Source organism: Marmota monax, unplaced genomic scaffold, assembly GCF_021218885.2.
Source record: "Marmota monax isolate L192 unplaced genomic scaffold, Marmota_monax_Labrador192_F-V1.1 WCK01_AAM20220418_F8-fsc00038, whole genome shotgun sequence".
Lineage (NCBI taxonomy): Eukaryota > Metazoa > Chordata > Mammalia > Rodentia > Sciuridae > Marmota > Marmota monax.
The window spans coordinates 7249777-7271599 of NW_026692498.1; the positions used below are offsets into that span (position 1 = coordinate 7249777).

The window sequence follows — 21823 nt, forward strand, 5'->3', positions numbered from 1 at the left end:
TTTGCTAGAAATGGGTTTATTAATAAGTCACATGATACAAAAGAATGAGGACATTCGGAGGACATTTAGTAGAATACTGCTTTGTCCCAAAGGGCAGGCAGAGAAGGTTAAGGCACAATGGATGCTTAGGAAGTGAGAAAGGCTGAAGGGAAACATGCAGTGTTTGCACCCGGATGCACACCGGCCATGCCCCTCGGCCATCAGATAAGAATACAGTGCAGTGACAGTCAGTGGGCCCCAAGTGACCAGAGGGCTGGAGCTGAGGGACAGCTGGCAGCTCCAGGAGGTCACATGACTCCAGGAGGGGCAGCAGGACACAGCAGCTCATGCTGTCCCGCAGCAGGGACACCCCAAGAGGCTGAAGAAGCCTCCCAGGCCTCCTCTCTCCACTTATTCACTAAGACAATAATGTCCCTGCTGTGGGAGGCAGAACCGCCTTGAAACATCTGGGGCCTCACAAGCTACCAAGGGAGGTGAGCGGATCTCATTTTTGTAGCACGAGAGGTGTGTACTTCCCCGCTCTCCCCTGGGAAGGGACTGCAGAGCAAGCCCTGTGCCACCCAGGCCTGCTCTCCTGGCACTGAGAGCCACAGACCACAGACAAGCCCAAGGGCCCGGAAAGCCCTCCCTCTAGAGCCTGGCTCCTCCTAGATAATTCCCATCACAAAGCCACTGTTGCCAGGAGGACAAAACTGGGACAGCAGGCAGCACCTGTATCCAAGTCCCCTTGTCAATGTCCTTGGAGGGGAAGAGACCAGCTAGCAGGTCTCCTGTAGGGACTGTCCCCCAGGGAACCCCAGCATTGCTGAAGGCACTCTTAGCTCTGAGGAGCAGAGGGCGCCTCCTGGTGCTGTCAAGGTTCACAGGCTTCACCAAAGCAGGGGAGGGGGACCCCACCTGCCGCAGACGCCTGGCCCTGGGGTGGGGGAACGGCCTGGGCCTAGGAGAGTGACAGAGGGCTTTCAGGAGATTTTCCCAGTGTGGAGTGTGGGTCTGGTGGGCTTGCTGGACAAGCCAGCCACTTCCCAGCAGTGACATTAAAGACTAACAAAAAGGCACTTTCCTTCTGCTTAGTATCCTGTGTGCCCACAGGGTCACCTGAGTGCAGGGGGCACCCTGCCAGTCCCATTCAGCCAGGCAGGGGTGCCAGGGGGACCTCACCTTCTTCGGCATGGTCCAGTCCCAGGAGGCCCTCCCACTTCCTCAGAGTGCCAGCCCACCCTGTGGTGTGGGTGGAATGCCGCAGAAGGAATGCCAGACATGGTCACCCAAGTCCAGGGGAAAATCAAAGGCACACTGAACCTGCAGGTCCAGCCCTGATCCTCGGCCCTCAAAGCTGCCAGCAGTACTTTCAGAGCAGAGGACACTGTCCACCTTGAGATGGGCATGAAGGTGTGTCTGGGGTACCAGGGGGCAGCTGGGGCCCCATCAGGTGGTCCTGAGACAGCAGCTGAGGCCAGAGTGCAGGCAAGGGAGGGCAGGTTGTTATAGGGACCTGCGGGAGGCCGCTGGCCAGCGCTGCAGTCCAGTACGATCCCAGGCACAGAAACCACCTCTCCACGGTCTGACACAGCAGGCCCTGAATGGCCAAGGTGGCTTCCGCCACACGCTCAGCTCTGGAGACGACTTGGCCTGGCCCTGGCCTGGGAGGACGGCTGCCCTCAGCCCTGCTCCGGGCTGTCGGTGGGCTGCACCACGGTGTAGCTGCCCTGGCTCGTGGAGAGCTGCCGGCTGAAGAAGGACGTGGTGCGCTTCGGCTTCACCCGCTTGATGCCCCTGCCTGTGGGGAAGCCAGAGGCACGTGCTGAGGCCCCAGGAAGCCGTGTCTGTCTCCAGTGGACAGCTCTCTTGGGGCCTGTCTGGACTGAGCGCCCATTTTAGACCCATCCACCCTCCAGCTCTACCACAGGTAACAGGATGAGGGGGGACACGTGGCTCCAAATCCCAGGCAGTGGCCCTGTGCTTTATCATGGGCCAGCAGAGCTGTCCGAGGAACCTGCCGTAAACCTTTTCAACTGACCAAAGAAGCCAAATTCCTGCCACGGACACAAGTGACTAAAGACAATCCCAGGAAACAAAGAATTCTCTCAAGTTACTGACGTCAAGCTAGGTGATCAAGGTCGACGGCTAGCCGCACGCAGACCGTGGGCACCTCTGACAGCGATACAGACGGCACTGGCCTCTGTGGTCTTCCTCCCCCAGAACTCACGAGCCCAGGCGACAGACCAACCCCAGCACGGGCTTTCTACCAAAGCCTCAACTGGTATGACACAGTCGGGGTCACCAAATAAGGAAAGTCTGAGAAACTGTCACAGCCAAGAGAAGCCTAAGGAGACAACTAATTGTGATGTCTCTTGGCTAGGACCCTGGGACAGAAGGCCATTAGGCAAAAACCAAGGAAATCAGAATGAAGTGTGAGCTTTCGTTAACAATAACATCAAACTCTAGTTGTTACACATCCCCTATTCGTGTAAGATGTTCATTGTTTTGTTTTTGCAGAGCTGGAGTCAGAGCCCAGGGTCCACTGATCTCAAGAGGTTAAAAAAAAAGCAACAGAACAAAAATGGGCAAAAGAAATGAACAGTCATTCATGAAGGAAATATACATGTGTACAGGTGCATGAAAATGCTCCGATTTCACTGGTACTCAGACACCAAGAGTTCTCTCCAAGGCAGACATGGCCTTGGAGGTGAAGGGTGAAGGTGGAGAGGGCTCCTGTCTCTGATGGGAGGGCACGGATGGGCACAGCCTCTCTGGAAGGTGGCAGGTATCCAAAGCCTTACCCTGCACACCCTCGGACCCAGTAAGTCCACTCCCAGGAATTTACTCTTAGGAGACAGTTCAGAATCCAAGGAAGAAATCAGTTATAGGTAAGTTGTCTATAATAACTGGCTGGAAATAAGACCAAAATAACATGCTTCTTGGTTAAAAAAAAAGAAAAATTTTTTTTCTGGTGCTAAGGATTAAACTAGGGGCACTCTGTCACTGAGCTATGTCCCCAGCCCTTTTAATTTTATTTTGGGACAGGGTCTCCCTAAGTTGCTGAAGCTGGCCTCCTGCCTCCTAAAATGCTGGGATTAAGGTGTGCACCACTATGCCTGGCTTCACATTAAAAAATTTAAATGCACTGGGCATGGTGATGCACACCTGAAATCCCAGCAACTCAGGAGGCTGAGGCAGGATGATCCGAGTTCAAAGCCACCTCAGCAACTTAGCACGGCCCTAAGCAACTTAGAACTTTTCTCAAAAAATAAGAAAAGTCCCTAGCACACGCGAGACCCGGGTTCGATCCTCAGCACCACATAAAAATAAAGGCATTGTGTTGTGTCCATCTACAAAAAAGATTCTCTCTCTCTCTAAAAATAAATAAATAAATAAATAAATAAATAAAATAAAACAAGGGCTGGGACTAGTCATGGTGGTGCCCACCTGTAATCCCAGTGGCTGGGGAGGCTGAGTCAGGAGGATCCCGAGTTCAAAGCCAGCCTTAGCAATGGTGGTATGCTAAGCAACTCAGTGAGACCCTGTCACTGGGGATGTGGCTCAGTGGTCGAGTGCCCAAGTTCAATCCCAGTAACAAAAAAAAAGAAAGAAAGAAAGAAAGAAATTTAAGTGCTACCAAGATGTACAAAGAACCTAGGTGTGGCAGTGCACGCAGGCTAACCCATGGCTCCAGAGCTTTCCACCCATGGAGTCCCCGGGGCATGCATGAGTGTGCGTGCGTGGATGTGATGGGTGGCTCACCGTCCTCCACGTAGTCAATGGTGGAGAGATGCTGGATCCGGCTGCACACCACGCTGCCCTGCCTCCGCAGCTTGGGGCGCTGAGTGGGAGGTGGTGAGGGCCCCGCGGCCGAGCGGGGGACGGATGTGCTCTCCTGGGGAGCAGCGGGCTCTGAGGCCAGGTTCAGCTCGATGCAGTACTCAATGAGGCCACTCATCAGCTCGGCCTGGGAGAGGAACAGGGCCAGCGGGAGGCTTGTGGCCCAGCCTTGCCATGGCCATGGCTAAGTGACATCAGATATACAGACCCAAGGCCCTGCCCTCTTGGAGGGTGGGGGCAGTGGCGAGGAGGTGGGAGGACTTAGGAACCACACCATTCCCAAGGCAGGAAGGAGGGCTGCAGTGGGTGCTCTGGGGACCAGGGGGCAGGAGAGGTGTCCCACATGAAGACTCCAGAGGTGAGGCCGGGTGCACTGGGCATGGTGACACACACCTGTAATCCCAGTGACTCAGGAGGCTGAGGCAGGGTCCCCTGGTCTGGGAGGTGATGTGGAAAAGAAAGAACATTCCAGTCAGAAGGCACAGCCTGGGAAGGCTGCCTCTGTGGGCTGGAGCAGGAGGAGAAGCCCGGCTGGGCTTCCAGAAACTCAGCAGCTCCAGAGAGGGTGAGGAAGGGAGGGGGCGCTCGGCTACAGAAAGCCACTGTGTGCTGGCTGGGAGCACCTGCAGGCCTGGGGAAGTGGGGTGTTGTCACTGGTGGGGGGTGGCTCCCTCTGAGCACATTCTTCAAAAGTGACATCTTCTAATAGATTTAAAAACAGAATGCACACTGACATAAAAGGTGAGGTAGCCAGATGTCTGCGGCCATAGCTGGACACAATACAGAGACCTCGGATTCTCAGGGTGTCACAGACAGAAGGCTGTCCAAGGGTGGCACCCCTTTGAGCATCTACTGTGAGCCAGGTGTTGCTGCAGGGACTGGGAAATGGCAGGGGGAGTCAAGCTCTTGTGCTTCCGAGGAGAGGCCCCCAGGACCAAGAACTGATTGTGGAGATGGGCTGGGTACCTGCTGGTAGTCCCTGTACTGGTCCAGCCCAACTATCCCCAGTGTGGCCTGAGGCCTCAGCAACAGCACAGCGTGCCCTCGGGAGGAGTGGGAGAGTGGGCAGTTCCCTGGCCCCAGAGGAAGAGCAGCAGCTGAGGCCTAGTTTCCGCACTGCCCTCTGGGCATGTCCACAGGGTCCTTCTTCTCTCACTGTCCAAGAGCGGGCAGTGGGCTTGTGCACAGGTGGCAGCTGGGGGGGACAGTCCTACATGAACTGCAAACACAATGAGGAGCACCCTAAGCTCCTTGGAACAAGAGCTGAGGCAGAGCTTAATGCTTGGGGGGTCACAATGCAACCCCCATTTACAACACCCCTTCACAGAACTGCACTCTCCAGGCCCTGGGGATGACCAGCACGCAGGCTCCTCGGCCCCATGAAGGGGCTGGGAGGAGCCTACAGCTAAGGCCGCTCTCACATTGGGCAAAACCAGGTCTTCCCACAGACCAGGGCAGGCTGGGATGTCCGCTCAGTCTGTGAACACCAGGCAGGACAAGCGACAGGCAGACAAATCAGAAGGTGACAACTCTAATTGTCCCCATTCACAAACAATATAATGGCCTGCAGGAATACCACCAGACTAGGTGAGTGAGCTGAACAAGGCTGCAGAATACACGGCTGCCGTCCATGTGCCACAGTGAATGACTGGAAATCAAAATGGCAAGAGTACTACCAGACACAGAGCAGAGGGCAAAAAATGGAAAGAAAAGGGCATAAAGCTAACAAAATGCTAATGAAAGAAACCAAAGACAATTCAATGGGGGAGATACAGAAATAAGTGGGGGCTGGGGGTGTGGCTCAGTGGTACAGCACTTGCCTAGCACACATGAGGTCCAGGGTTCCATCCTCAGAACCCCCCACCCACCCCAAAGTAGAAATGAGTAGACTGAAGCCAGTCAGTTATCTCCAAAGTTGTCAATGCAATCTTAATCAAAATCCAGGTGGTGCCCAGCTACTTGAGAGGCTGGGGCAGGAGGATCCCAAGTTCAAGGCAACCTATTAAGATCCTGTTTAAAAATAAGAATTAAAAGAACTAGAGATGTAGCTCATTGGTAGATTCTTGGGATCAATTCCCAGTACCAAAAAACAAAAACAAATCCCGGGTAGTGTATTCTTGGGGCGAGGGGGGCAGACAGGAGAAGGGTAGAAATCAGCATGCTGATTCTAAAATTCATATGGAGGGCTGGGGCCATGGCTCAGTGGTAGAGCGCTTGCCTAGCATGTGTGAGGCCCTGGGTACAATCTTCAACATCACATAACATAAAAATAAAACAAAATAAAGACATTCTGTCTATTTACAACAAATTTGTGTGTGTGTGTGTGGTGCTGGGGATTGAACCAAGCACCTTGTGCATGTGAGGCAAGCACTCTACCAACTGAGCTATATCCCAACCCCCAATTTAAAAATAAATAAATAGGCTGGGGTTGTGGCTCAGCGGTAGAGCACTCACCTAGCACATGCGAGGCACTGGGTTTGATCCTCAGCACCACATATAAGTAAATAAATAAAGGTCAATCAACAACTAAAAAAATAAAATAAATAAAATAAAATAAAATTCATATTGAAATTGCAAAGGAACTAAAATAGCCAAAATAAATTTGTTTTCATACTGGGGATTAAACACAGGAGTGCTTGACCGCTGAACTACATCCTTACTCCTTTTAATTTATTTTTTTTTTTTTTGAGACAGGGTCTTGCCAAGTTGTGATCCTCCTGCCTCCGTGTTCCAAGTTGGTGATTACAGGTGTACACCACCATGGCTGGTCCCCAAACAACTTTGAAAAAGCAAAAACAAACAAATCAAAGTTCTAAAATTTCAAGACTTAACTGTAGGTTGAGCATGATTTTGTGAAAATCTGAAGTCCATTAACTTGTTTTCTTGTACCTGGGAACATGGGGGTGCCTAACCACTGAGCCACATCCCCAGCTCTTTTTTTATTTTCAGATAGGGTCTCACTAGGTAACTTAGGGCCTTGTTAAATTGCTAATACTGGCTTTGAACTTGTAATCCTCTTGCCTCAGCCTCCCAAACTGCAGAGATTACAGGCATGTGGCACTGAACCCACTCTGGGAGGTCCTAAAGTTAATCGTGTTTATCACACAACCCAGAAATCTCACTCCCAGGTTTTAATACAAAAGGAGACCTATGCCCACATAAAAACCTATACATAAATGTTTGGAGCAGCTTTACTAATAAAAGCAAAAAACTGGGAACCAAACCTCCCCAGTGGGTGAGAGGGTGAACTGCTGTACGTCGGGCAATGGAAACCCACTTGAGAATAAGGGGAATGAACAGGGGCTGGGCAGTGTTAGGGCGCTTGCTTGCCTAGCATGGCTGGAGGCACTGGGTTCCATCCCAGCACCACCCCCTCCCCCAAAGAGAACCAAGTGTATGGATGAGCCTCAGAATCATGCCGCTCAGTGCAGAGAACCAGCCTCGGAAGGCTGCATCCGTTACACTGAAGGGTGGAGCCCAACTGGTTGACCCATCCACCCCGATGGAACACTGGTTGTTTCCCACCTCTTGGTAAGACCTACGATGCCACCTGCGGGAGAGGACATGTGCTTTTAAAGATGGGAGTCCCTGAACTCGTCTACGTGCCAAGAGAGGAGAGGAGGAGCAAGAACAACCCTCAAGGGATCCGACAACCAGGGTGGGAGGAGGCGCAGGGGAATGGAGGTTGGGGCCAAAGGTTCGCCGGGTACATGGACAGGCCACCTACAGAAGCTCACTGAAGGCTGAACCTTAATGTCTGTGCTCCTCATCTGAGACCTGGAGTAGCCACAGCGCTGACCTCATGGGGCCTTGAGCACAGGAGAAGATAGTGCAGCTGCTCATGCGGAACTGCAAAAGCCTCAAGGAACAGCTGCTCCAAGGGCAGCTGCCACTGCCACCACCTCGGGCTGCGAGAGCTGCAGGGCAGTCCTCCCCTGCCAGCCCCGGCCCAGCAGAGCCCGCCCTGTGGGGTGACACCACTACATGCTCCCCACTTACCTGCTTGGAGTAGATCCTGAGCAGCTTGTTGACAGGCACACCCTCACTGTCCCCATCGAACTCCAGCCACAACACAGGCTCCTCCTCCTCGGGGGAGGTGTGGTCCCAGGACAGCTCCTGGAAGCTGAGGCCCAGTAGGACGTGCTGGGGGGGGGGGGAGAGCGAGGCTTGCTCACCTGGCAGTGGCCACCCCACCCTGTCCCACTCAGCCTCAGCCTGGAGGGGACTCCTGCTGGGGTGTTTGTCTCTCTGGGCTGTCTAAACTCCTCCATGTGTTTCTCTAAGGAGGGGAGCCGGCATCCGTCATGCTCCTGGGGGCTGGGGTCCAGGGAGGCTGAGAACCTTATTCCTCAGGCTCCCACCCGTGGGGCAAGGGCCCTGACTGCTGAGTCACCTCGGGGAGGAGGCAGTGGGACAGGGAGGTCTCTGCCATGAGACCAGCCGGCCAGGAAGGGCTGGACTCCTTGCCTGGGACAAAGGGATGTCAGTCAAAACTCTTCAGCCAGTTTGGGAGGGTACTTGTGCCCAAGTGCAGGGAAGCTGTCACTGCACAGGGAGAGCTGCTGGCACAGACGCCTACACTGGCAGACACAGGCAAGCCAGCCACGACCAGGAAACAGTGGGCCTTGGGTCCCCCCCTGGGCTCCCAGCCGTAGGGTCTTTCTGGAACGCCAGCAGCTGGACTCCACCACTGGCCAAGCAGAGCAGCCAGGCACCCTGACTTCCTAAGCTCAAAGGGAAGATCCCTGCTGCAGCTTCCTCCCCGCTCTGGCCACATGCAGCCCAGTACCTGAGGCAGAACAGCTGACCCAGAGCAGACCTGAGGAAGCAGGCCTCCAGGGACCAGCGGGAGGCACAGTCCACTCACTGTAATAGGCCCAGGGGAACTAGGAATGCCTGGGCAAGACCCTCACTCCCTTCTGACCCACAGAGGTGGCCTAAGGTCCCACCCCAGGGCACTGGAGGCCGTACCTTCTCCCTGCTGTCGATGACATGCACGCCTTCCAGACTGATGGCCACAGTTACTGACTTGCGTCCGCCCCGGTGTAAAAAGCCCTGGGCTGGCTTGTCAATCTCGCCATGGAAGAAGGCACAGCTGGGGAGGAGACGAAGGTCAGTCGCTCCTTCCAGCACTTGGCACACTGGGGAGGACCGCTCTGCGCTCTAAGATGGCTTAATCTGTTTGGGTTAAACAGAAGCCTGCTCTGGAGGAGGAAGAACTGAGCAGGGTGAGGGGAGGTTTCATGGGGGTGGTGGCATATAAGCCAGCAGTGCAGGACATAAGGGACTGGGTGGCACAGGGCAGAAGAGACAGGAGAGAGCACGAACCCAGGAAGGGGGACAAAGCAAGCTGCGTTCAGGAATGCCTGGAGCCTGGGACTTGGCCTGGGGGTCAAGGCTAAGATCACTAGAAATAGCCACAGAGCCCTGTTGCCCACTGTCCAGGACAAAGATGCTTGAGCAGCAAGGACCTGCTGGGACAAAAGAGAAGTGAAGGCTGGCCCGGTAACAACTTTCTAGGCTTAAGACTGAGAAGGTTGGGGGGGGGGTTGTGGCTCAGCCGCAGAGCGCGAGAGCGCGCTGGCCTAGCATGTGGGAGGCCTGGGTTTGATGCTCAGCACCACATATAAATAATAAATAATAAAAAAGGATATTGTATCCAACTAAAAAATAAATATTAAAAAAAAAAAAAAAGACTTGAGAAGGGGTGTTAGAGAAATAGCCTAACATTTGTGAGGCCCTGGGTTCGATCCCAAGCACCACCCAAAACAAGACAAAACAAAAAACCAGACAAAGAAAGAAAGAAAAAAGGCTGAGAAGGGAGCTGGGCATAGTGGTACACGTCTGTAGTCCCAGCAACTCAGGAGGCTGAGGCAGGAGGACAGGTTTGAGGCCAGCCTCAGTAACTTACCAAAATCCTAAGCAACTTAGTGAGACCCTGTCTCAAAATACAAAATAAAAAGTGCTAGGGGGCTGGGGATGTGGCTCAAGCGGTAGCACGCTTGCCTGGCATGCGTGCGGGGGTGCGGCCCGGGTTCGATCCTCAGCACCACATACAAACAAAAATGTTGTGTCCGCCGAAAACTAAAAAAAAAAAAAAAAAAAGTGCTAGGGATGTGATTCAGTCATAAAGAGCCTCGGGGTTCAGTCCCCAGTACCTAAAAAGTAAAGTGTAGCTTAGTAGTAGAGCTAGTAGAGTGCTTGCCTAGCTAGCATGCACAAGGCCCTGGGTTCCATCCCCAACACACAGTGAGAGGAAAAAAAAAAAAACCAACTGTGGAAGCCCTCCTCCCTCTTCCACCTGTCCCACCTCAGCTAGGCTGATGTCCATCATCAGCCTCAACGACGAGGGCGAGCCCAACAGTGCACGCGCACAGGACTCGAAGCTGCAGCAGTGTAGCATGCGGCGCTTGGTCTCTAGGGATCATCCCGACCTGACTATGTCTGTCTCAGGTCTCTGTCATTACCACTGGGCCTGTGCCAAGCCTGTGGTTCATCGCCACACCCTCCTCTACTCGCCTGGCTGCCATGCCTGCCTGCAGGTGACCCCCTCTCTCCCCCGCCTCGCACATGAGCTTCACTAGGCAGGGACCACAGGGCCTCTGGCTCGTGAGGTCCCTTCAGTGCAGAGTGCCCAGCGTGCAGTAGGTGCGCGGCAGCTATCTGTGATACGTTGACCGGGTGAGCCAGAGAGCTGAGTGCGGGTGCTCGGCCAGGCCAGTGGCAGGTGGGAGGAGAGCCATCCAGGTGTCCTGGCCTGGGACAGGAGCGGGGAGCACAGGTACCCGGCTTAGGCCTAGCGCTCATGCCAAGACCGCGCTTCACGGAAGGACGGAGCAGCTGGGGCTCCAGGGGCTCACGGGCAGCTGCCTGGACAAGCCTGCCGGGCTGTGAGCAGGGGCGCCAGGGCAGAGGCTGCTCACCCGTAGAAGGGCAGCTCGTGGCACTTGAGGAGGTAGGCACGGTAGTGGGAGCCCAGGGTGGCTTCCTGCCCGCTGTCGCTGCTGCCGACTGCTTCCTTGACCTGGCGGTAGGCGTTCAGCAAGCCCTGCTCGCCCGTCCCAGACTTGGCACTGCGGCCCCGGAAGGCAGCAAAGAAGCCGTGGCCCCGTTTGCAGAGATGGGCAGGGAGGAAGGAGTCCAGCTTCTCTCTGTGGAGGAAGGAAGTGGGTGCTGGTGGCCCTACCAGAGGTGCCAAGGACTTCAGGGTGTGGGTGCCACACCCAGGGGGAAAGGAAGGGCTTGGTTGGTGCCTGGTTGGGGACCCACAGGGCATATGTGCTCACCAGGGCTCTCCCCTGCCCTGGACATGGACCCCTAGAAGGAACCCCACTGTTCCATTTCAGCTAGGGCCTGCTGAGCCTGGCTCAATGGCCAACCCATCCTGGCCAGGAGGGGCTCCTGTCAAGTGCAGGTGGGGGCGCTCTCCCCTGTAAGAAAAACAGAGTGACCAGAGGAAGTGACCTCCAAGCCAGCCACTGGGTAAGAGGCCCAGGTAGGCATACCCGCCATGGCGGGGGGCAGATCTGCCCCTCCACAGGGCAGGTTCTGGAGTTGGACCTGCCTCTGACTTGACCAGCTGCCAACTGGCAAGAGGTATCTTCTCTGCTTTGTGCTGCTTCATCTGCAGAATGAGGACGGTACTGCCACCACGGGCACCAGTGATAGTTACTGCCACCCTAAACACGTAAGACTCCAGGCCCAGGCCCAGGATTGGAGTGGGAGCCCCCTGAGGGCAGCCCAGGTCTCATCCACTCTGATCCTGCTCTTTCCTACTGCTCTAGGAGCCAGCCCGTGTAGCCACGAGCAGAAGCCCTTGGACACATGCCTGTCCCTTGAGTCCTGTCCCAGTCTGTGGCACCATCCATGCTGCGAAGAGCCTCCACACGGCAGGCCCTGCCTGCCTCCCCCTCAGCACCAGCTCCCCACCCAGGAGACCCAAGGAAACACCACCAAGCTGGCAGAAGGGACAGATTCAGGGTCCACCAGGCCCATTCTCACCCCAGGAGAGGAGGTACACTAGTGAGAACACCGTGGTGTGCTAGGCTCTGTGGAGGGTGTCCCAGTGGGTCCTGCGAGGGGCTCGCTGACACGCAGGGTCAGGTGAGTACAGGAAGTTGGGAGGCACCGAAGTGTGCAGGAAGGGACAAAGGAAGGCTAGGACCCAAGAAGAGAGCCAGAGCAGGCCCCATCGGGAACCAGATCGGCAGGAAGGTTTCAGAGCAATGTCTGCGTCACAAGGAAGGACGACTGGCATTTCTGAACTGGGAGCTTTTCTAACCAAAAACTTGTGCAAGAGGCTGATGCTTTCTTCTGCCAGATAAAGATGCCAAAACACCAGCCTAGAATCAGGTTCATGAATAATAGGGCGCCCCATCACACACGCACACAAAGCAGGAAAAGATCTCGACATAAATGCAATTACTTCCGCATCTTAGGCCACCCAAGGATTCTGGGGGCCATGGATTGGCTGTTCCAATAAACTAAGGTCAGGGGCTGGGGATATGGCTCAAGCGGTAGCGCGCTCGCCTGGCATGCGTGTGGCCCGGGTTCGATCCTCAGCACCACATACAGAGATATTGTGTCTGCTGAAAACTAAAAAAATAAATATTAAAAAAAAAAAATTCTCTCTATCTTTCAAAAAAATAAATAAATAAAATAAACTAAGGTCAGAACTCTTGGTCTACGAGGCTCCAGGGCTCCATCTTCCCTATACACGAAACACGGACACAAATCCCAACGAACACAGAAGGCTGGGGCGCTGGCATGGGCCCAGGCTGAGGTCAGTGCTAAAAGATCTCACTGTGCTGCCATCTTCACCAGAGCACAGGGGTCTTGTTGAGGATTCTGGAGCCCCAAATACCCCAGGCCATGAGGGCAGGGGCAGATGCTCCAGCAGAAGGGCAGAGGGAAGGAGGCCCAGGCCCAGCAGGCATGAGGAGGGGACCCCAGAGGGCTGCTATGGACATTTTGTCACCTGTCCCCTTATACCCCTTCATTCAGGAACAGCTCCCACTTGCCATGAGAAAGCCTTTCTTGCTCTCAGCTCACGGGGTTTGTTGGGTTTGTGGTGAGACCTATGGAAGGACCTGGGCTGCTCACGTCATGATGCTTCCTTTGGGTGGACCTGGGACCAACTCACTAGTCACCAGAATGAGTCCACGGGCTCTGGTCACACAAGGGAAGAGCAAGTTACCACTGGGCCCACGGCATGAGTGTGCCTGAGCTGGCAGGGGCAGGAGGACGAAGGCTAGGCCAGGAGAGTGAGAACGGGGCAGGGTCCCAGCTGAGCCCTGGCACTGAGCTCGGCCGAGGCTCCTTGACCATACTTGAATGCGACCTGAGCAAGGGCTCAGGTGTGCCAACAGTTTGAGCTGGGTTTGTTGTCACTTACAAGAGGAACAGATGTGCCTACTACCAGGGCCTGGGCCCCACAGCCACCAGCCTTGGACCAGCTCAGCTGACAGCCCCCCAGGTCAACTCTGAGACTGGGGTAGTCCTTGCCAGGCCCCAGTCATCAGCCCCAGCACAGGGTCCCTGTCCTGCACACCTCTCTCCTGCCTCATCCACTGTAACAGGGTAGTATCTCTAAACCTCAGCGGCATCCTCCGTGGAGGGGAGGGCGTGGCCTGGTGTGCTGCCAGGGCAGACTCAGTCCTTGCCACCACCCCCACCCCAAGGCCTGCATATCACATGGCAGAGGCAGCCCTGAGAAGGTTGGGAAGCACACAGCTGGCTGGATGAGTGTCTGGGGAATGGGGTTCCATTCCTTGGGTTTGGAATTAAGCTGGACTGTTACTGGCCACTGGAGAATCAGTATTGGTTAGTCCCTGGCTGTGACTTCAATGAACAAGGCCAGTTCCCTCCTGACTTCAGCCAGAGGCCAGCCTCCGCCCTCACACTCTCCTAGGGCCTCTTGGGCTATGGAGTCTTCTTAGGCAGCACTTCACCCAGGTTTCCTCTGCCCAGATGAGGGAAAGGGGGTTCAGAGAGGTGGAGCAACTCACCCAAGGCCACACAGTGAGCATGTGTGATAGGACTGAGGCCTCCAAACTCCAGGACTGTGCCCCACCTTGCAGGACCGATGACCACTCATAAGTGGGGGCAACTTCCCCTACCAGGTGCCCCTGCCTTGGGTCACCTGCCCTCACCTCAGGGTGCAGGCAGCAGGCTGGCCAGGCTGGTAGGGCCCGAGCTGCACACGGCACACCAGGGCGCCAAGCACCTCGCAGTCCTCCACATCACACGGATATCGAGCGGTCAGCACGTTGCCCTTGGCCTCCTCATACAGCAGCCGCAGAACCTCCGCATCGTGGATCTGTGGGCCAGTGTGGCAGAGGACTGCTCAGCCAGCTGGGGCAAGGCATGAAGGGAGAAGGGGAGCTGGCACAGCCTGGACTGGGTACTCTCCAGGGCTCACGCCTCACCTGGAGCTCCCGCCGCTTTGGGAAGAACACGTTCCTTCGGAATTGCAGGGAAGGCTCATCTGGGGAGGGAAGCAGTGTCACTGGCCAGCCACCCTGCTCCGCCCAGCGCTGCCCTTCCCTGTGACTGGCTCAGGCCCAGCTCCCAATCTCACCCACCTTGACTACGAAACCCTCGTGCCAAGGGCCCTGAGAGAGGGCTACACAGTTCACCGCCTTGCCCGATAAGCATCCCAGCTGCCCTTATTCAGCCTCCCCTAGGCACCTGATCTCCCGTCAGGAGTGGCTGCCCAAACCTGGGGGAGATGCAGGGCCTGCCCTCAGCTAGGGCAACTCCACCTGCCCAAAGCAGCACTGACCCATGGCCACATCGTCGTCTGGGGCGTCAGTGAAGCGTAGTAGCAGCTCGGGCCACTGGCGGCCCACCTTGTAGGGCTGGTGCTTGGGCTTCAGCTGCACCTCTGCAGGATGAGAGGAGAGGTATCCATGCAGCCTCAGGAGCAGGCTGATGGTGCCCACCCACCCCCGTCATAACTGCCCACTCATGGCAACAACAAGGACAGTCACATCTATCAGTAACTGAGTAGGTACAGAGTGTCCAGAACCAATTCAAGTGGTTCTTACGCGTTTACCCTAATAACTCTATTGTCCATTTCATCCTCAGAGAAAACAGGGCTCAGAGAGGTTAAGCGACTTGTCCAGAGTCACAAAGAGTACTGGGCTTCAGAGACAGCCGACCCCTGCTCACTCCAGCCCCAGGCAGGCTGAGGTGGATGGAAGGGGCTGGGTGGGGGGGGGCATGCAGAGAGACCCAGAACTACCAGGAAGCAGACTCTGAGGCTGGAGATGAGGGCCCAAAGTTTGGAGAAGCTGCCTTCCCCTGCCCTTGGCAGGGCCTGGGCCTCCCCACTGCCAGGCTCCACCTTCGCCTCCACGGCACACAAGATGGTGCTGCCCAGCTCCCGCCTGGCTCTCACCTGGCTACCTCCCACGCCCCCTCCACTCTGTTCCTGCTACACAGGCCTTAAATCACTGAACACTCCTAGGCTGACTGTCGTGGGGACAATCTGTCCTTGCTGCTCTTCTTGCCTTGGATTCCTGTCTCCCAGATCTGTACATGACTGGACAACTCAGATCTTAGCTCAAGGTCATCTGCCCTGGACTCCTAACTAAGGCAGCATCTCCTCAAAACCTTCTATCTGTGCCCTCATCTGCCTGCCTTTCCAGCACTTTCCACCACCTGACAAGCTCTCACTGCCTCAGCCTGCTTTAGACTGAGTGACACGTGGATAGGAGTAGATCCTGTGCACACAGGGCCCCAACATGGACTGGCACAATGACTGAACACTCACTCACAGCGCCTCAACCTCTGTGCTATCAGCCCAAGATTCAGCCCCTCGGACCAGGGAACAAGCATCTTCAGCTCACAGGCCAGAGTGCCACCTGGGGTGCTGCCCTTTGAGAGGTGTGAGGGGTTCCAAGCTCACTCAGAGGTGAACTGAAGTGTCTGCTGAGGATGCAGGAGGGGGAGTAGCAAAACACCTGTCACTCACCTGCCCTCTATCATCTGCCCCACATGGCCTTCTTCTCCCCCTCCCCCTCCCCGCAGATGGCTGAGTTCCTTGTCCTGCCAGCCTAGTGCCAAGAGTCCTCATTTCCATTCTTTGGACCTTTTGGAACTTCCACCTGGACCCAGATCTCTCTTTTTTCTTTTTTTTCAGGTACTAGGGATTAAACCCAAGGGTTTAAACTCTACCACTGAGCTACATCCCCAGGTTTTTACTTTCCTAGAATTTTAAAAAAATATTTCTTAGTTGTAGATGGACACAATTTATTTGTCTTTATGCAGTGCTGAGGATCGAACCCAGTGGCTCACACATGCCTCACACATTGCCTAGCGCATGCTAGGCAAGCGCTCTACCACTGACCCACAACCCTAGCCCAACTTTCTTAAAATTTTGAGACGGAGTCTTGCTAAGTTGCCCAGGCTGGCCTCAAACTGGCAATCCTCTTGCCTCAGACTCCCCAGTAGCTGGGATTACAGGTCATGCCACCACACCCAGCTCCAACCCTGATCCTGATCTCAAACAGGAGCACAGCTCCAAATTGGCCTCCGTCTCCAGGTTCTTCCATCTAACCCTCCATCCAGCTTCTCCAGTCCTTTCTTACCCCATCATTTCGGATCCAGATTCCCAGAGGCTCCACAGTCCTCATTTCCTGCTTAGATCCTTAGTTTCACCCATATGTCATGCCCCACACACTCCCCAAGCAGGAGAATATGCCATTTGCCTCAACAGTTGCGTTTTTCTCCCCTCCTGGAAGTGCTCTCTTGCCACCTTCCTGCCTGATCAGTCCCTCCTCCTGCTCTATCTGGAGACTCACAGGATGTCAGGGCTGCGAGGGCATCAAGATCATTTTCAGAGGGATGGGGACTGCCAAGGCCAAAAGGAGTTAGTCAGGAGTAGTTCTGTTCTTCAAACTTCTCTTCTCTACACTTTCAACTTGAAAGTACCAACTTCGAGTTCATTGCAGGTAGGGACTCCATCAGTCTGGTTCCCTGCTGTACCCCCAGCATGCAGAACACTCCCCAGGGTCAGAGTGCTTTGTGCCCTCTTATGGAATAAACAAAGTAACCCACTAGCTGGGGTCCACTGGACACACTGTGGGGAAGGGGAGACGTGGGGAAGGGGAGACCTGGGGACAGGGACATCCTCCTGTCTTCACTACAGGTCCTGGAAACTCAGAGGATCCCGTTATCAGAAAAGGACTATGCTAACCCCATGGTTTCAGACTTCCAGATGGGCTTCAAGCCTGGAGGTTGTCACCTAAATAAGACTGACAGTCCCTGGAGCCCTGCCCCCATGCAACAACAGTGGCATCTAGGAGGCCAAATTCTACCAAAATGTGCAAGGGGGCTCCTGCAGACGGTACCCCATCCCCGTCTTGCAGGAACTCTAGCCCTGGGGTCTCTGCTACTGTTTCACCAGTGTGCTGTGGGGGAGCTCAGAGGTTCTGGGGCCTGAGGCAAAGCTGAAGTGTAGCATTCACCCTCCAAAACCAGCCTGGGAACAAGGTGGGTGTTGACTCCGCAGTGGCCTCAGCCATCCTCCCCCTGGATGGGCCAGGCCACACAGACAGCCCATTCAGTTCTTGCCACTGGGGAAAGGAATGTGATGAGGGAGGGGGTGAAGGAAGTGGAGTGGGGAGCAATCTGCCTGGCAGCAGCACTGGGAGCCTCCCAAGGCAGGCACGGGATACCCACTCGGGCTCACCACCCCCAGCTTTCCAAAGATACAGCCAAGGGGCCCCGTCCTGACCAGAAGCTCTGAGGGTGAAGGGGGGTAGCTGGGCTGGGTGTGCAATGGCCAGATACGGGTCAGCAGGAAGAGGGCAGGCGGCAGCCCTAGAGCAGCAGCTGTGCAGGAAGCGGGCGGGGGCGGGGGGTGGCGGTGGGAGTGCTGGGAGCTCCCTTTCTTCTACTTAAACTCACTGGGATGCTCCCTCTGGGGGACAGGCACAAACCCCAGTGGCCTCAGGAGAGGCGGTAGCCTGGGGCTGGACTCAGGCTATCCTGCTCACCCTCTTAGTGGGACTAGTCACCTCCCTACCCTGTTCCTCTACAACAAAGGGAATGTTCAAGCTCAGGAAACATGCCTGGTCCTGGCACCAATTTACTTTCCCAGATGATGACATGGGGCATTCTGTCCTGTGGCCTTCTTCCTGTCCAAGGCAGCAGGTCCAGGGACCCTATTCACCCAGGGACTCCTGGGTAAGGGTCTGGAGGGCCAATGCCCCCACTTCCACCCCACCCCGGGGTCCCAATATGAAAGGGCAGGATGTGTATAGCCACTGGGTCAGAAACCAGGCAGGGCTGAGACCCCTGTCCAGAGAAATCATGTACTTCCTCTTCCTGTCCTTTCCACCCTCGACAAAGGCCACATCAGCACTGCAGCTGCTTCCTGGGTTACACCTCACTTTCTTCCCTAACCCCAAGGAACAGAACACAGTCCAGGGACCAGCACCTCCCTTCTGTTTTGGGAGACCTCAAATTCCTCACTGCAGAACAGGTCTAGGCCACAGGATGTGAAATTGTGCTCTCAGAGTGAGGCCTAGCTGTGGCACAAAAGGTATGCTCAGTGAACAGGAAGCCCTTCCCTCCCTCCCCCAGAGTCCTGGTTCAGGCCTTTCCTCTGCCACCAGCCAAATAAAAGTGGGGATAAAGGAGTCAGGAGTCTCCCGAGGGCTCTGGATCCTCAAAGGGGTAGCTAGCTCCAGGACACACTCCTGATGTGTAGTAAGTAGCCAGAGGTTCCCGAAGCAGCACTAGTCAGTGCCCTTCCAACCCTCCTGCCCAGGGCTGCTCACCATCAAGCCTTACCCAGCAGCGGGGAGACAAGCCAGAGTGCAAAGGCATCTAGGGCAATGTCTGGGAGCTGCAGGACTTCGCGGACTGCCCGGTGCAGCTCGTGGGCACTGAGTGAGGGCAGGTTCTCCACAGCCAGGGGCACCACTGTGTCATCGGCCAGGTACACCAGTACATCAGCAGCTGTGATAGAAGCCAGGCAGGGTCAGCTAAGGCCCACAGCCTGGCTGACCAGGCACCCTTCACAATCCTACACCCCTTGGGGGTGACCCAGGCTACACTCCTGAAACAGAGCCTCAACAATCTTTCCAAAAGACCATGTTAGGAGTGCTGCCTATCAGGACTTCCATGAGACCCTCAAACCACCCAGAAACCCAGCACTGTGGCCTTGATACCAGCCTTACCTCACCTTAACTTAGAGCTGGCCATGATAAACCCCTGCCTCCAGCTCTCTGGCAACCCCAAGCACTGCTGCATTTCTGCCCTGAAGAACATTCCACAGGTGAGGAACTATGCACATAAGCTGAACTCATCCTGAGGTCACAGCAGTTAGCCTATGAGGCTGGGAGTGAGGAGGGATGCTGACCCACTGTTTCCCTTAGCCTGGACTAAAGAGAGAATGAGTCTTGCCTAGGAAGGGAATGAGGATTCCTAAGGCCACCCCAAGACAAAGAAAGTTCTATGTCTCTGCTTCCTCAGGACTCTTCAAGCCTCAGAGGTCAGTACTGTGGCCTTTCAGGAGAAAGCCTTAAGCAGGCTAGGGAGCCAGGTGTGGTGGTGGTGCACACCTGTAATCCCAGGGACTCAGGAGATTAAGGCAAGAGGATCTCAAGTTTAAGGCTAGCCTTACCCACTTAGTGAGACCCTGTCTCAAAAACTAAAAAGGGCTGAGGATGTGGCTCGGTGGTAGAGTGCCTCTGGGTTCAGCCCTCAGTGCTGCAAGAGGGGAGGGAAAAAAAAAGCAGTCTAGGAAAGGACAACCCAAAGAGCTGAGCATTCCCTTGTTACAAGCTATGGGATTTCCATCGGGAGCATAAAGCCAAAGAGAGACCCTTGGCAGGGTAGCAAGATTCAAATTCCCATCCCTGGAACCACAGGCAGCAAAGGAACACTGAGCTTGGAGGCCCACACCCCAGGGTTCCAGTGCTTGTCAGCTCTCTAGGGCTAACTGGCTGACTTTGGCTAGTCAGTTTGAGTGTTGGCTGACCCATCTGCAAAAGCAGAGATAATATCCCTCCCTCAAAGACTGGCTGTGAATCAAATGAAGAAAGCCAGTGAAAGGGAAGGGCATACTTTAGAGTCAACTGTGAAGGTACTTTTTGGATCCCCAGTCTCTTCTGTCTCTACAGCTACTTTGAGAGATCAAAAAATCATCTCCTGGCACCTCCAACTTACAGGGAGGGAAAAAAGTTCAGCTCCAACTCACAGGGAGGGAAAACAGAGGCAATGAAGAGAAGCTCAAGATCATGATCACCTGAAGGTTTCCAAAAGCCTGTGATTTAACCTCTCTAGGGTCTAGTTTTCTCCCTATAAAAGGAAGATAATGACCCCTGCCTTTGAAAGGCTGTTTGTGAGAAAGAAAAGGAACAAAGAAAGTGAAGGTGTCACTTTTCATTCATATGTTCCCACTCGAATTTCACAACCAGGTGAGACTTGACTGTTCTATAAATGAGGAGAGCAGGAATTCAAGGACAGTACCAACTGGATCACTAAGCTAGTCACAAAGCCCAGGTGCTCTGCCTCTGGCTTGTTTAAGTTTGCCACATCTCATAAACACCTGATATCTTAAAACATAAGATTGGTAAAAAAGACAAGGCAGAGCCACATCTCCTGGAGGGTGCAGAGAGAGGAGCAGAGCAAGGACCCACCTCGGGCTCCCACTGAAGACACGCTGCTCCGGTGGGACCTCTCAGCTGGGCCAGGCTGACCAGCATTGCCTTCTGGCCCGTCCATCTGCAAAGGGAAAGAGAAGCAGCAGTTACTGGGGGTCCAGAGGTGGGGAATGAGGGTCTCCTTTAGCTCTTCACGAGTAAGAGAAGGGGTCTTAGCCTGGGTCTACAAGGCTGAACAACCTGCCTGGCAGAAACCAACTGTGCAGGCTGGAGGTGGAGCGTGCCCTTCGGCTGACTGGAGATCGGGACTGGTGAAAGGAGTCAAGGCAGTGACAGGGGCGGAGGGTCGAAATTCGCTAGCCAGAATGTCCAGGCAGAGCACCGCGAGCCCCAAACCGGGGCGGGGGCCAGCCAGGGAGTGGCCGCGCTCTCACCTCGCAGGGTCGCAGAGCCCGCAGCCTCAGGCCAGGATTCAGCCCTGACTCTGGCTCCCAGCTCCGGCTCCAGGGCCCCCTAAGCCTACCACCGCTCGGTATCCGGGCTGCTGCAGGCGTTCCCGCCCCTGGGGCTGCGCCTCGGAAGCTGCGGTAGGAGGAAGCGCCGCAGTCAGACTCCGCCTCCCCGGCCGCGGGAGCCAATCGAAGCCTGAGGCCGCCGCGCACGCTCTCTGCGGGCGCCAGAGGGACCACGCCCCCACGGGCCGCGCATGCCCAGATTCCCCGGGGGTCCCGCCACGCCCCTGGGTGGGTCACGCCCCAGGCGTGACCACGACTTGAACCGGCAGGGTCACCAACCCGAGTGACCCAAGTCCAGTTTCTCTACCCGCAGTCTCAGACCATTGATCTGCAGTAGGGTGTGGTAAAGATTCAAGAAAGGGAGGGGGCGCGAGTGTAGGCGTTCACTCCATTCGCCTGTGACTTTGGGGTCGCACTCCCTCCTGAGAGATGAAGATGCTTGGGTGGACTGGTCAGCCAACTGAGCGCTGGGCAGAGGTGTTGCAGGCAGCGGCCTATACCGCAGAGCCCTCTGGCCGTAAAGGGTGGTGGTCATGAGACAGTCAAGTCCCTTCCCCTCTGGGCCTCTGTTTGCTCATCTGTAAAATGACTTTGGACTCCATTCTCATTCTCAATTTATTTGTGTATGTCAAAAACTGAGGTCAGGCACAGTTTTTTCAGGGCACAGTCACATGAGCCTTGGCTATCTGAGACACACAGCCTCTGAGACCTTGAGATATTCCCAGACATTGGAGCTCTGAAGAGGCAGGTGTGAAACCACCTATCTGCCAACTCACCTCACCAACATTTCCTGGCAACATGGGTATGTGTGTATGAGATGCAGAACACAGGGAGAAAAACAAGTCCATGGGCATCTGCCCAAGTCAG

The 21823-nt window shown here is 55.3% G+C and overlaps 1 protein-coding gene across 2 annotated transcripts; it reads right to left on the reverse strand.

Moving 5' to 3' along the window:
* Frmd8 (FERM domain containing 8) lies at positions 1 to 21035 on the reverse strand. 2 transcript variants are annotated; one of them, XM_046445261.2, is made up of 11 exons: positions 20876 to 21035; positions 20478 to 20562; positions 18625 to 18792; positions 14606 to 14707; positions 14250 to 14308; positions 13974 to 14140; positions 10746 to 10973; positions 8794 to 8917; positions 7822 to 7965; positions 3745 to 3949; positions 1 to 1780 (listed from the first exon to the last, which is right to left on the reverse strand). In XM_046445261.2, the coding sequence occupies exons 2-11, from the start codon at positions 20560 to 20562 to the stop codon at positions 1662 to 1664; spliced, it is 1401 nt and encodes a 466-aa protein (XP_046301217.1). In that variant the 5' UTR covers positions 20876 to 21035; the 3' UTR covers positions 1 to 1661. The 2 variants fall into 2 exon arrangements, with proteins under 2 accessions (XP_046301217.1, XP_046301218.1); XM_046445262.2 differs by lacking the exon at positions 18625 to 18792.
* Positions 21036 to 21823: the final 788 nt, after the last annotated feature.